This window comes from Crotalus tigris, unplaced genomic scaffold (assembly GCF_016545835.1).
Source record: "Crotalus tigris isolate CLP2741 ecotype Arizona unplaced genomic scaffold, ASM1654583v1 scf7180000019363.1367679, whole genome shotgun sequence".
In the NCBI taxonomy this organism is placed as follows: Eukaryota; Metazoa; Chordata; class Lepidosauria; order Squamata; family Viperidae; genus Crotalus; species Crotalus tigris.
This window is the reverse complement of record NW_024097499.1, coordinates 598,055-611,827: the sequence shown is the minus strand read 5'-3', so window position 1 is coordinate 611,827 and position 13,773 is coordinate 598,055. Positions and strand designations below refer to the sequence as shown.

Genomic DNA, 13,773 nt, shown 5'->3' with positions numbered 1-13,773 from the left:
TCATGAAGGCTCGGCGTGCCAACTGCATTCCCACGCAATCGGACTTACAACTTACTCTCCGGGCCCAGGTGGCACTACGGGAGGCTAAGCGACTTGCTAGCCTCGGCGGGCTTCTGCGTTTTGGGAACGCGGAGCAAACGTAGCGCAGAGGACGTTGGCTTTTCGCTCCCCGCCGGCCACAAGGCAAAGCCGGCTCGTGAGAACGCGGGAGCGTCCAGGACGCCGGGATTCTAGAACCAAGCCCGTTCCGGCCACGGAGTGCCGCGGCCGGGGTCAGCCCGGGACAAGCTCGGAGCCCAAACTTAGCGGAGGGGCCTCCTTCGCAGAGGGTCGGCTGGGGTAGGCGGGCGGCGACAGCGGCGGCGCGCTCCGCAGCTTGACAGCGCCGTCGAGAGGCTCCTCCTCCTCCTCCCTCCTTCTCCATCCGCTTTCCCGAGCGCAGCATGGCGGTCAAGGTGACTCTCCTTCCCTTCTCCTTCTCTGCTTGTTGCTTAAGAAGCCGGCTGGCTTCTTCCAGAACGGACGGGCAATGTTGTTCAGGGCCACTCTGCGCCTTTCGGGGAGGGGGCACAGGAGGCTCCGTCCTGCCAGCCCCCTGAGTAGGCTTCGACCCTCCCCCGGGGGAGGGGGCACCGCGAGGGGCAGCGGGAACGGGAATGATTTTAGAGGGACGACGGCGGATTCTGTCAAAAACCGGACATTAAAAAATGACCCTAAAGAGGGAGGGGGGGGGCTCTCGAAGAAAACTCCAGCCGGTGGAGCCGAGGAAGGGGCAGCTATACGACAGCCTTCCTCGACCGGTGTCTTCCGGGAATTTTGGTCAAAGTAGGCTCGTCCCTGAGGCTGGGAGTTGAAGTCTAGCATATATGGAGAGTCCCAAGTTGGGGAAGGTTATCGTAGAGGTCTGGTGGAGGGCGCGTTGGATAAGCATAAACTCCGGATGATTTGGGTTTGCTTTCCTCAACCTGGTTTCTCCAAATGCCAAATATATCTAAGCTAAACGTAGTTGCTGCCTGGTTTTAGTAACTCTGATGAATACAGTATATATGTTATTCCCGATTACTTAGCGGCAAGTAATGAAGATCAAATCCGTCTGAAACCATTGAAGGTGGAGTATTTTCTCCCTGCCGCCCCTGGATTCTCTGAGAACCTCAGAGAAGAATTTTGCCTTTTGCTGGGGTGTTAATAGTTGACATTGGGATCACTTAAGTCAGTGGTGGCAAACCTATGGCACGGGTGCCAGAGGTGGCACTCAGAGCCCTCTCTGGGGGCACGCGCACTGTTGCCCCAGTCCTAGGCCTTCAGCTGGGTTTTATAAAACCTTTTCGCTTTAGGCCTCCGCCGCAGTGTGCAAAAAAAAAAAAAGTTCAATCAATCAGTCAATTTCAACTTCTCGCGGGAAAAAATATCTTGCAAAGTTGGAATTGATTGATTGAACTTTTTAGTCCCACCCAGTCTGCCATTACCACCGCAGCCATGCCCAGCCAATGGGCCACGCCCAGTAAATGGGCCACACCCACCCGGTACCCGATGATGCATAAGTGGGTTTTGGGTTGCAGTTTGGGCACTTGGTGTCTAAAAGGTTCGCCATCACTGACTTAAGTAGTTGTGGTTCATCTAGCTCAGTATCCAATCTCCCAAACTGGAAGAGATTTTTAGCAGAAATTTGGGGAGGAGTCTTTAAAAGCTGCCTCTGCATACACCTGAGTTTGAATCCAGGTTCTTCTAGCACACAACACATTCTATCTACACAGTCTTTGATTTGTGGGCATGGTGGGATAGTGCTCTAATCTGATTTAGTGACCGTTGGAATGCTGAAGTATGGATTATTTGGGAAAAAGTTAATTATTTTATATAATACACAGATGTAGTCTTTGGTCTGTAAAAGTAGAGGTGCTCATTAAGTGATTTAGGTTTGGATAGTCTGTAAGAGAAACAAATCTGATTTTTCACAGTCTACATACATGCTAGCTATGTTACATTTCTTGGATGTGGAACCCAACAAACAACCATCTTATATTCCAATTTAATGTAGAAGAAGGTGAGAATTCAACTTAGAATATCTACCCCTGTTTTTTCAAGAGTCCTACTCTGTGCTTTGATTGGTTTTTGGAGGGATGCCTAGATCATTAGATCATTCTTTGCCAATGTAGCTAGGAATTCTGGGACCTGTAGTTCAACACATGTTGGAGGACACTCACTTGATAAAGAATAACGTAACAGTAATGTAAGAACCACATGTAAGTGATTCTGAACAGAAAGGGGATTCTGAAAAAAGATTTAGTAGGATTGAAATAGTCACTAATTATAACAAATATGGATATTTTGATGCTCTCTTCTCCCCAATATTTGTAGGTGGCCAGTGCAAGAGACTGTGTAAGATTATTTTATAGATTTTTAGGTTATTCAATTGGAGTCCATCTAGAAAAAATATCCATATGCATAGTAACATAGTTATTCTCTTATTCATGCTGTATTGCAGAGGTTATATGATCTTGCTTCTTGGAACAGGAATGGGATTAATTTATTTGTATATGCCTGCTTGTACTTTCTGGCACCTACAATATCATGTTTGAGTTTACTCTGTTGTCGTTGCCCTTCTGTTTAGAACATTTTGATAATTTCACATGAGACCATCATACCAAAGTCTTACTTTGTTCATAGAATTTTATATTGCAGGCCAGATGTTACTCTCATATCTTTCTTGGTTTTTCACGGTTCTGTTGTATTTTTCTTTCTTCCACAAAATCCATTCAACAGGGAAAGACAGAATAGTAATGCAATGTGGTTTGACTGGTAGCATCAAGAAGGACATCAAGAAGCATCCTGTTAATTCTGTTATTTTTCTTTTTTTACACGATCTGTTCTTTTCTTGGCAAGTTTGACAATCATACGAGCGCCTCATTTGCTTTAAGTTAAATAAAACAAAACTGTATGTAAATACAGTATTGTAAACATTTTATCATTTAAATAAGAGACTTGCTACCTTTATCATGGATGGAGTCACTGAAGCAGTAGGCGTGAGCGTAAATGGACTCCAAAAAATGGTAGAGGACAGGAAGACCTGGAGGAACGTTGTCCATGGGGTCGCGACTTCGCAACTAACAACAACAACAACCTTTATCAAAGAGTACAATGAGAGGCTTTCCTCCTTGATTGTTGAGTAACTTGACCAGTGAACTTAATTTTTTTCGATATTGTCTTTATAGGTGCAGATAACCAAAAGAGCAGATCCAAATGAGCTGCGTAACATATTTTTGCAGGTGAGTAATATTTTCCTAAGGGAGCTGTGATAGCTCTGGATAACAGAAATAACAGAGATTTCTAGTAGTCCTTAAGCATTTTATAACTTTTCTTAGAATATAATCTGTTCCATCAGATGTATGGAATGTTTGATGTTTGCAGGTTTCTATATTTTTACCTTTTGTTATGTGCTGTTTTCTGGTGGCATGGCAGAAAATATATTTTCTGCAAAAGGATAATGCAGAAAGAGCTTTAATTAGGTATTCTGCTCAATTTGATACTGGAAGTATCAATTAGATATCATTGGGATTAACTTCTTTTGGGAGCATCCAGCAAGAATATTTGTCTGTCTTTCCTGTCTAGACAGGACTGAGACAAAATGATCAGGAGGGTTTTTTTCTAGAGCATTATGGGGACTGCAGACATACGTCTTCTCTCTATCCCTGATCTACAGTGGTAAAGTAAATACAGGGTCTAGCTTTTTACTAATTCAGATGGGGAGCACCACAGAATTAACATGAGAAAAATATTACACTACATTTTAACACAGTGCTTTCTTTTATACCTGACTTGTCATGTCTGTAAAATGTCAAATCCATTTCTGTTCATTAATTATCTTTCTTGTCTTTTGCATTTAACCAAATTCAACATGTCCCCATTTATCTTTTTCTCTGTTTTCAAAGTTCACATGTTTACCCAGACCCTTTTTGGAATGTACCTTTTCCGGTTTATCTGCAGACCATCTTTTTTCCCTCTCCAGTGCTATTCTGTTTTGTTTCAATTCATATTTTCCTGTTCTCTGGGTGCTTCAGTACTGCCAGGGTTTTCATAATCCAGTCCTTCAAAAACAACCTGAAACCAACTTGTGGTTATTTTCAAGGCCATTATATTTCTGTATGTAAAAATATGGAGAATAAATGATAAGAAAAGCAGCTGTGAAGCAGTGAAAAGCGAGAATGCCTTATAATAGGGGACAGCCTCTAGAGCTGTAGTGTATCAAGAGAAAAAACTAGATTTGTGGTTTATTAGTACTTCAACAGAGCTACTAATAAATAACTTCAGCTCCCAGAGTTTATCAATACTGTAATATGATTAACTCTAGAGCTGGTTCCAAATGCATCTGGTTGGCCACTGTGAAATAGGACATTAACCTTGATAAACCTTTGGTCTAATTCAACAGTGCTATCTTCATTTTGTAGGTCAGTAGATTTCTTTATTATTAGTAGCTCCTCTCAATTCTCCCTCTGCTTCACTCGGGGCAGATGTTTTCATTTTGGAAGTTTTAACCAAAACATGTGCATTAAATGCACTTCTGTTTAGCATACTTATTTTAGGCATTATTTTTATGTTTGGCCACAAATTTCCATGGGACCATTTTGGGGAGTTTCAGAAAGCAGGGAAAGGAAGATCTCAGATACCATATCTCCCCTGATTGTAGTAGGTGGTACGTTAGCTGACTAATATTCTTGTTCTTTATTAGCCTTCACCATATTGTGTGATATTTTTCAAGCTGTAGTCTATGGAAATGAAACAGCCTGTATATATGTACATTATTAATTATGTAGGGCCATTCAACTCTTTACAGTGACTCTGGGCAGTAACCAATAAAAACACCAATAAAATACAATGCATCAATTCAGTAAGTAAACATGCATATTAATAAAGAAATGCCTCAATTTAGTAAGTAAATGTGCATATTAATAAATAAGATCTTAGTATGTGAGAAAACAATGAGAATCCAAACACTGAATATTTAATTATTTGTTAACTGAATTATAATTAACTATGTATTCCATCATAAAACTGTGGATTTTCCCCCCATTTTGGATGGCATTGTTTGTTCCTTTTATAATTTATTAATATGCAGGGTTCAATGAGTAACAAAATGTCTCTGTTAACCCAAGAATTTTCTATAGCCTCTCTTCATCATACTGAGGAAAAACCTGTTTAAATGAAGTACAAACATCATACAGTATTTTACACAAAAATGGTTCCTTAAATGCTTTTGAGAACAAATGTGAGTCTAGACAGCTAGAATAGAATAGAATAACAGAGTTGGAAGGGACTTTGGGGGTCTTCTAGTCCAACCCCCTGCTCAGGCAGGAAACCCTATACCATTCCAGACAAATGGTTGTCCAATCTCTTCTTAAAAACTTCTGGCGTTGGAGTATTCACAACTTCTGGAGGCAGGTTATTCCACTGATTAATTATTCTGTCAGGAAATTTCATTTAATTTTAGGTTGCTTCTCTCCTTGATTAGTTTCCATCCATTGCTTCTTGTCCTGCCCTTAGGTGCTTTGGAGAATAGCTTGACTTCCTCTTCTTTGTGGCAACCCCTGAGATATTGGAACACTGTTATCATGTCACCCCTAGTCCTTCTTTTCATTAAACTAGACATACCCAATTCCAGCATCTGTTCTTTAGGTTTTAGCCTCCAGTCCCTTGATCATCTTTGTTGTTCTTCTCTGCAGTCTTTCTAGAGTCTCAACATCTTTTTTTATATCGTGGTGACCACAACTGGATGCAGTATTCCAAGTGTGGCCTTACCATGGCACTGTAAAGTGGTATTAACACTTCACGTGATCTTGATTCTATCCCTCTGTTAATGTAGCCTAGAACTATGTTGGCTCTTTTGGCAGCTGCAGCACACTGCTGGCTCATATTTAAGTGATTGTCCACTAGGACTCCAAGATCCCTCTCACAGTTACTACTATTGAGCAAGGTAACACCTATACTGTACGTGTGCATTTGTTTTTTCATGCCTAAATGTAGAACCTTACTTTTTTCACCATTGAATTTCATTTTGTTAGATAGTGCCCTATCCTCAAGTCTGTCGAGATCCTTCTGTATCTTAAGCTTATCTTCTGCAGTGTTGGCTATTCCTGCCAGCTTGGTATCATCTGCAAATATGATGAGTTCCCCATCTATCCCCTCGTCCAAATCATTGATGAAGATGTTGAAGAGTACTAGGCCTAAAAGAGAGCCTTGGGGTCCCCACTGCATGCTTCCCTCCATGTAGATGTAGTTCCATTGAGGGCTACATGTTGAGTGAAGTTGGTCAGTGAGTTACAAATCCATCTGGTGGAGATGCTGTCTAATCCACATTTTATCTTATCCCATCTTATCTAGTAGTAAGTTGTGATCTACTTTATCAAATGCCTTACTGACGTCCAAGTAAATTATATCCACAGCATTCCTCTGGTCCACTAATTTTGTCACCTGGTCAAAGAATGCAATAAGATTGGTCTGACATGATCTGTTTTTTGACAAACCCATGTTGGCTTTTGGTAATGACTTTGTTTGTCTCTAGGTTTTACTGATTCGCTGCTTGATTATTTTTTCCAGAATCTTCTCAGGTATGAGGTCAGGCTGATAGGTCTATAATTTCCTGGATTCGTTTTTTTTTCCTTTTTTGAAGATGGGAACTATATCAGCTTTGGTAGTTTTCCTGTGCTCTAGGATTTTTGCTATTTAGTTTGCTTGCCTAGAAAGGGAGTGAGTTTCATCTAAAAAAGAAAATGAAACAATTAGGGAGGCTTGAAGTGGGCAAATGAAAGTGCATGTCTGCCCTGATAAAGCTGGCACATAGCTATATTATCTTTCTCTAACTGCTGGATAAAAAATAAGGAGGTCCTGGAACCTCTCTGGTCTGGCCTGGCCTATTACAATCAAATCTTGGAACCTATGTTTGTGCGTCTCCAATAAAGACATTTTTTTTCTAGAAAGTTCCCAAATGATAACATCATGTAAAACAAAATGAACTCTGTGTGTGACATCTATGGATTGCATGCAGATCTGCAGGATTTTAGTATAGCTGGTATGGCAGTGGTATGCATGTGTATGTTTTTGAATATAATATACAACTTTTTAAACTATTCTGTCAGCAATTTGTAGTAGACTATAAATAATCCAAATGCTTTGTGATTTGGGCCTCAGCAGCAGAATAAACTGTAAAAAATTTCACTTGGTTTATTTTCTTGGTTTATGTGACTTATTCTGTATAGTTTGGATTGCTTGACTTTTTATTTACATGGATTTTTTTTCCAGAACATAAATTTCCTTAGTATATTCATTTGTCTAGACACTTCAAGAATTCTATTTTCTATCAGGAATCTTCATTTTGATGGGGAATGATTATTTCAACTTTTAGAGACTGCTTAAGAAAATGTGAACATTTGTTTGGTTCCTATTCAGGCCAACAGATATGGTAAATTCCACTTCTTGCCAACATTATTTAGATTTCTTTCAGATATTCGCAACAATATCTGAAAGAGGACAACTTTTGCACGCATTCTCTTCCATGCAAACAAGAACTTGATAGGAAAGAATTTGATTTTGTGTGGAAGCCAGTAAGTTATTTTAGTTGAAACTGGTTTGAACCTGAAGTTGAAGTATTTTTTTTCATTCTTAATGTATGTGGTCCATTTTCTATGGTCCACCTCAGTTTTAATTTCTGTCCCTTATATGCAAAACAGTTTACAATACTGTATTTCAGAGTGCTAGATTGTACAGATTTGCTTTATTTTTGTTTTTTATGACATTCTTACTTTATTTTAATCCAACTGGAATCTGTAGTCTTTGATTTATTCAGACTTACTCTTTACCATCCTCCTGCAGTACTCTAGACATCTCTTCTATCACTTCATCGCCTGGAGAAGAAAAGGGAAAGCTTGCTTTCTGATCATTGCAGCACTGATTTTTATCCAATAATTTTAAAAAGAGAGAGAGGTTAAAGCAGTTTGCATAACGTTAACAACAGCCCTGTGGTATTAACAATTCTGTTGCAGATGCTGACAAAATATACAATAATTCTACTTGCTTTTGTCTTTAGTATGCCACTGTTGAACAAAGTGGAGAACGTTACATGACACCTGAAGATTTTGTGCGGCGATACCTAGGACTGTACACCGAACCTCATTATAATCCTAAAACAGTGGATTTATTGGCAGGAGTAGCAGATCAGACAAAAGATGGGTGAGCAATCTACCACTTGATTGTAACCTTTGATAGGCAATGATGCCATTTTAAATTGCAATCCAAAAATGAGAGCCATGTAAAGGTTATCACTTTCTTTTTAATTTTATGTTACAGCAGCTTCAGTTGGTTTACGAAACTGTTATTTAGTTTTCAAAACAGTCTTTTCAGCTATAATGGTTAAGGGGTTGAACTGGGACAGGAGAGAATTTTGGCTTGCCTGGGCTACATTGAAGAAGAGGAATTGCCTTGGTCCACATATAACATATATAGTATAGTAGCTATTGATAAAAATCACATAGTAATATTAAAAGTTACAATCTAGTAGCTATCCAGGACTGCATGCAACCCATGGGCCGTGAGCTGGACATGCCTGTTCTAGACCAACCTCAGCCACAGAAGTTCCCTGGGTGACTTCATTCTAGTCTTTCTGTCTTAGACCAGCCCGTCTCACAGAATTGTTGGGGGGAAATATGGGAGAAGATAGGTACATACACACTGCTTGAAGAGCCAGGTATCAATCAATCTAATAAATGAATCATTTAAAAAATGAAGATTAGGCCATTAGATGCTATGGTCTAAATCAGAGGTCACCAATTTTCTCGGTTGGCAGACTGGAGGGAAAGGGAGGAGGAAGCATTTTACACGCATGCGCACGGGGCCACAAGCATGTGCGCAACACAAATGGATGGGGCTAGCACTGGCGTCACACTCACTAGCCTTGCCCCATTCTTGCTCAGCGCAGCGACGTTTTCATGTCTTGTTTTTGTGCAGTGGCAGCCCATTTCATGCCCCATGGCACGGTGGCGGCCCATTTTTGTGCCCCAAGGTGTGGCGGTGGCCCATTTTTGCACCCTGTGGTGTGTCGGCATCCTGCTTTCATGCCCCATGGCATGGTGGCGTCCCGTTTTTGTAGCCCACGTTGCGGCGTCCTGTTTTCGCACCCGTGGCTGTGGTGCTAGTGTGTGTGTGTGTGTGTGTGTGTGTGTGTGTGCGCGCGCGCACATGTGTGCACACTGACCAGTCTGTCCCATGGTCCAGTGGCCAGTAGGCCACAGCCCATTACCAGGACACAGCCCGTAGGTTGGGGACCCCTGGTCTAAATTATGTATACAGATAGCATCTTTGGATTGCTTCCTTAATAAATGAGAAACCATACTGTGTTTGTTGTTTCTGTGAGCAGACATATGAATATAGGAAAAAATAGACTAAATAATAATGTGTTATACAGTAGTAGTTTCTAAGGGAGGGATCAACTATACAGTGTCGGCAGGTGTTGGGACAGTATATCACCCTTAAACAGTGTCCCTGAGTCTCCTCTCCAGTTAAGTTAAAAAGAATTTACATTAAAAAAAAATTTTTTAAAATGTCCAAATCTTAACAGACTGTAAGACGACTGACATCTTAAGACATCTTATTGGATTTTGGTATTCTTTTACAAGCCTCAGAGTGAGATTACCAAAACCTTGCATATTTTAGTGATACCATAACATTTCTGGGCATTAAAAAGATAATTTGACAAGCTAAGCTTCTGGAGTCTGAATCACAAATGTTATTATACATGGCAAGAAAACTGTTTGCCAAATCAAAGTTAATGCTTCTTTTAAATATTTCTTGCCAACAATATTTTTATAGTTTAAATTGCTTGTGGAAACTAATTTACAGATTATCCATTCTCTTCAGACGTAACCTTTTAACTCACACAGTTTTAGAGCAGCTCAGCAGGCGTCCTTTTCTCATTTTGTTTTCTTTGGATCTCCAATTTTATTTTAGAGAAGGGCAGATGTTTCTGGTCAATATTCAAGAATTAAACACAGTGGGGTGCAAAGGCCACTAATGTCATTGGAGGACTGTGATATAGAGGCAATTAAAGGTTACTTTCAAAAGTAAATGCAGCCTTTTTTGTGGGTGGCTGGCAGAATAAATATCTAAATTTTATTTTTTGTCAAATTAAAAGCCTCTTAAATTCCTTAGGGTTATTTGGTGGGCAGATATAACCTTTGCTATTATTACAAAGTATTCTTTCTTTATTGTTATTACAATATAGAATTTTTTATTATTATTATTATCGATCATCGCACAGTCAGCCAGATGTTCAGACTGGATTTGGCATTTTGTCTACCTATCGAGTCCTTACCCAGGACCTGGGATAGGCAGATGTGGATGTTTGATGGTATTATTATTATTATTATTATTGTGGATCATCGCACAATCAACCAAATGTTCAGACTGGATTTGGCATTTTTGTCTACCTGTCAAGTCCTTACCAAGGACCTGGGATAGGCAGATGTGGATGTTTGATGGCATTACAGGTATCGTCGCAGGATGGAAGCAATTCCTAGTAAGGCCACCTTTTGCAATTGACTAATGGCAAATTTGTCAATGCCAATGGTGTTCAAGTGGTGCTCCAGTTGTTTGGGGATTGCACCCAAGGCGCCTATTACTATTGGCACTATTATTATTATTATTCATTAAGCATAAGTAGCTATAAGTTGCCAAATAGGTGTGTTAATTTCTAACCATGCCAGAAATCAAGCCTTATATCATTGCAATAAAAGGACATGCTGGCTTTTCCTCTTAGATCTTCTTACTGGGGCTGTGAATGTTGCTGTAGAAGAGAAGTGCATTTTTGAGAGGCAGGAAGTTGCATTTCATCTTTTATTAACATATTGGTAGTTACATCCCCAAAATAGTCATTGGTGATAGAACAAAAACTAAGTTTGATATGATCTTATTTAAATTTAATATGAAAAATTATGCATTTATTCATTTTTCTCCTGTGACATGAATATTACATTTTGGGGATAACTTTTGGAAGTCCCTGAAGGCTGTATCTGAGACTTTGGGTTGTCTCTAGGGCAGTGGTGGCGAACCTATGGCACGCGTGCCAGAGGTGGCACTCAGAGGCCTCTCTATGGGCACTTCTCTGAACTGCTGGTGGTGGGCTGCAGAGCCCCAGTGTGTGCCAGTTGAGGGGCTAGCAGGCTGTGGCTGCTGACGGACACTGTCGGCCCCCATGCACTCGCTGGCCTCTGTATGCGGGGGCCGATGGTGTCAGGCAGCAGCTGCCTTGGCCCCTGCCTTGTCTTGCCCTGAGATAATGGCACCTCCACTCACCCCCACTCGCCTCACTCCGCAGGATGAGCCTCCTACCCACCACCCCACCTCCCAGAGACCCCCTGGATCTCCCCCAACCTTGCCCGGCCCCCACAGGCATCCCTCCCCACGAGCAACTTTGAGGTGACCACACCTACCTTGGCCACACCCACCCAGTCTGCCATGACCACCACACCCACACCCACCCAGTAGGCCACGCCCACCTGGCACCAGGCAATAAATAAGTGGGTTTTGGGTTGCAGTTTGGGCACTCGGTCTCTAAAAGGTTTGCCATCACTGCTCTAGGGATTCAGGTTGGGAACTTCTGTTCTTTGTTACTTTTTTTATTTGATTTGTCTCTGGCTGTATTGCAAATGTAAAGGAGATCCCCACCTTCTATAGGCTAGTAAAGTTCTCTGAACATCTTTACTTATCCTTTCTATTTTCTGTTTTATATAGTAAGTGGAGTGGCTGAGAACTGTGATATAGGCCAATTTGTATAAGGAATAACACTGCTGAGTTCATAGAAAGATGTGTGCTGTTTATTATATAGATTAAGATTAAAAAGCTAATTCAGAATTGAAGGTAATTGAAGAAAACAAAAGGGAAAGTACAATGAATCCTGGAGACCTTAATATCTAAATTTCCAGGAGAAATATGCATCTAGACAAACACAAAATTCAAAACAAAATACTGGAGGACTAAAGACCCAAATAACCCCAGCTCAGATCAATCCATAACATAAATTTTAAAAGGACGGTAATGTGCATCCAGTTCCATATTTTTCAGTAAATGGTCATTTTTTAATGATTTTCTAGCCTTTTTCCAGGTTGGGATGTGTTCCTTACCTGGTAAAAGGGAAGGAAGATCAAAGCCAAAGTGGAATTTGCCTTGTCCCTTTTTAAAAGCATACCAGAAAGAGAGTTTTCCTGCTTCTGATTAATTGCTTAGAGTCTGAGTTTCCTAGGATTTGCTGCATTTTGCCCAGCATCTAGATTTGATTAGATTTGATTGTTTCATAACTGAACCTTTTGTAATATTTTCTACCCTAGTTTTGCATCTCCTTCCGAACTAAAATTTGTGATTTTTGATTCACAGGTTAATTTCTTTCCAAGAGTTCTTGGCATTTGAGTCAGTTTTATGCACACCAGATGCAATGTTCATTGTTGCTTTCCAGTTGTTTGACAAGAGTGGCAATGGCGAAGTGACCTTTGGTAAGAGCTTATCTAGAGCTAAATATTATTTATGCCATGGGAAAAGAGAATATTTTGAGTTTTTATTTCAGAAATCTCAAAATAAACATTGTAGGACAAACTGCATATTTCTTTGTAGATTAAAGTGCTGGACCTATGTAAAGTCATTCTAAAACCACACAGCATAATTGTTTAACTGCAGTGCATGAACATTCCTAAAATAACTGGTGCAAAGCTTGTCTTTGGGCCAATCTAGCTTCAAGGTTTCCCTGAGTTTCCAGAATAACACTTGAAAGCCTCATTATCAACTCATTTTTTTTGCCAAAACATCAGCTGTTTGATGTGAGATCTTATTTACTGTCCTGCTATGTAAAAGGTCCTAGAAATATATTCCCCAGCATTCCATTGTCATGACCTCAGTCATAGTACTGATGAGTCCATGTGTAAGGAAAAAAGAATGTGTCTTTTTGTTGCTTTAAATTGGAAGAAAGGAAAGAAATATGCTTAAAAATAAGGCAAGAAGTAAGAGTGACCTGCATTTTCAAAACTTTGCAAGTTAACGTGTCAAGTTTCCTTCTGGATATTTTGCTAGTATGGAGTTTCCTGACTTGTTTCTGTTTTGTTTACATTTTACACTTGTTCTCTTATGTATTTATTAATACCAAAATCAGCCCTCAGATCGCTTTGTTCCTGGCTAGAATTTTATGATGGTAAACATTGAATGTTAATGGCTTTGATAGGCCTATAATGTAATTAAATTAATGGCATTATCCAATGTTTTCTGTTAAAGGTACCACACTTTATGCTTGAGGATGTAAGTCACTTATTTTCTGTATTAATAGTCCCCTCTGAACATTTTATATGTGTGTAAAAAGAACCAGTCCCATTTACCCTGTCTAATTGGCATAACACAGCTGGGAATCACCAGGAATGGGAGGTCTATGTGTGTCTCTTCCTTTCCAGTTCTTTTTGCATACAATGCAACTTAATCATATTGTAGAGATCAGACTAAGTCCCTATGCATATAGAACAAAAATTGTGTTCACATGCTAGTACTAAGTAGATTGAATTGTGCACATGCTTGCTTTCCTAATTAAATATGCCAAATAGAAAAATTAGTTTAACAATGTATTTGATATGCTTTCTACTGATTTTTCCTGAAATTGTTGCTGTCTGCACGAGTTTCAGATTTCCCTTACTGAAGAATTCCATACTAATTAGTTGCTCTGTTACAACAAAACAAGCCTTATCAAATTTTTAAATGGAT

General features: G+C 40.0%; 1 protein-coding gene across 1 annotated transcript in view; it reads left to right on the top strand.

Annotated features, from left to right (window-relative positions):
* Positions 1 to 346: 346 nt before the first annotated feature.
* The window catches only part of SLC25A12 (solute carrier family 25 member 12), a 56,489-nt gene continuing 43,062 nt past the window's right edge, over positions 347 to 13,773 (top strand). The window contains exons 1-4 of the mRNA XM_039361776.1: positions 347 to 455; positions 3,210 to 3,263; positions 8,075 to 8,217; positions 12,412 to 12,527. Of these exons, the coding sequence (XP_039217710.1) occupies positions 444 to 455; positions 3,210 to 3,263; positions 8,075 to 8,217; positions 12,412 to 12,527 (325 nt within the window). The 5' untranslated portion in view covers positions 347 to 443. The remainder of the gene's footprint in view (positions 456 to 3,209; positions 3,264 to 8,074; positions 8,218 to 12,411; positions 12,528 to 13,773) is intronic.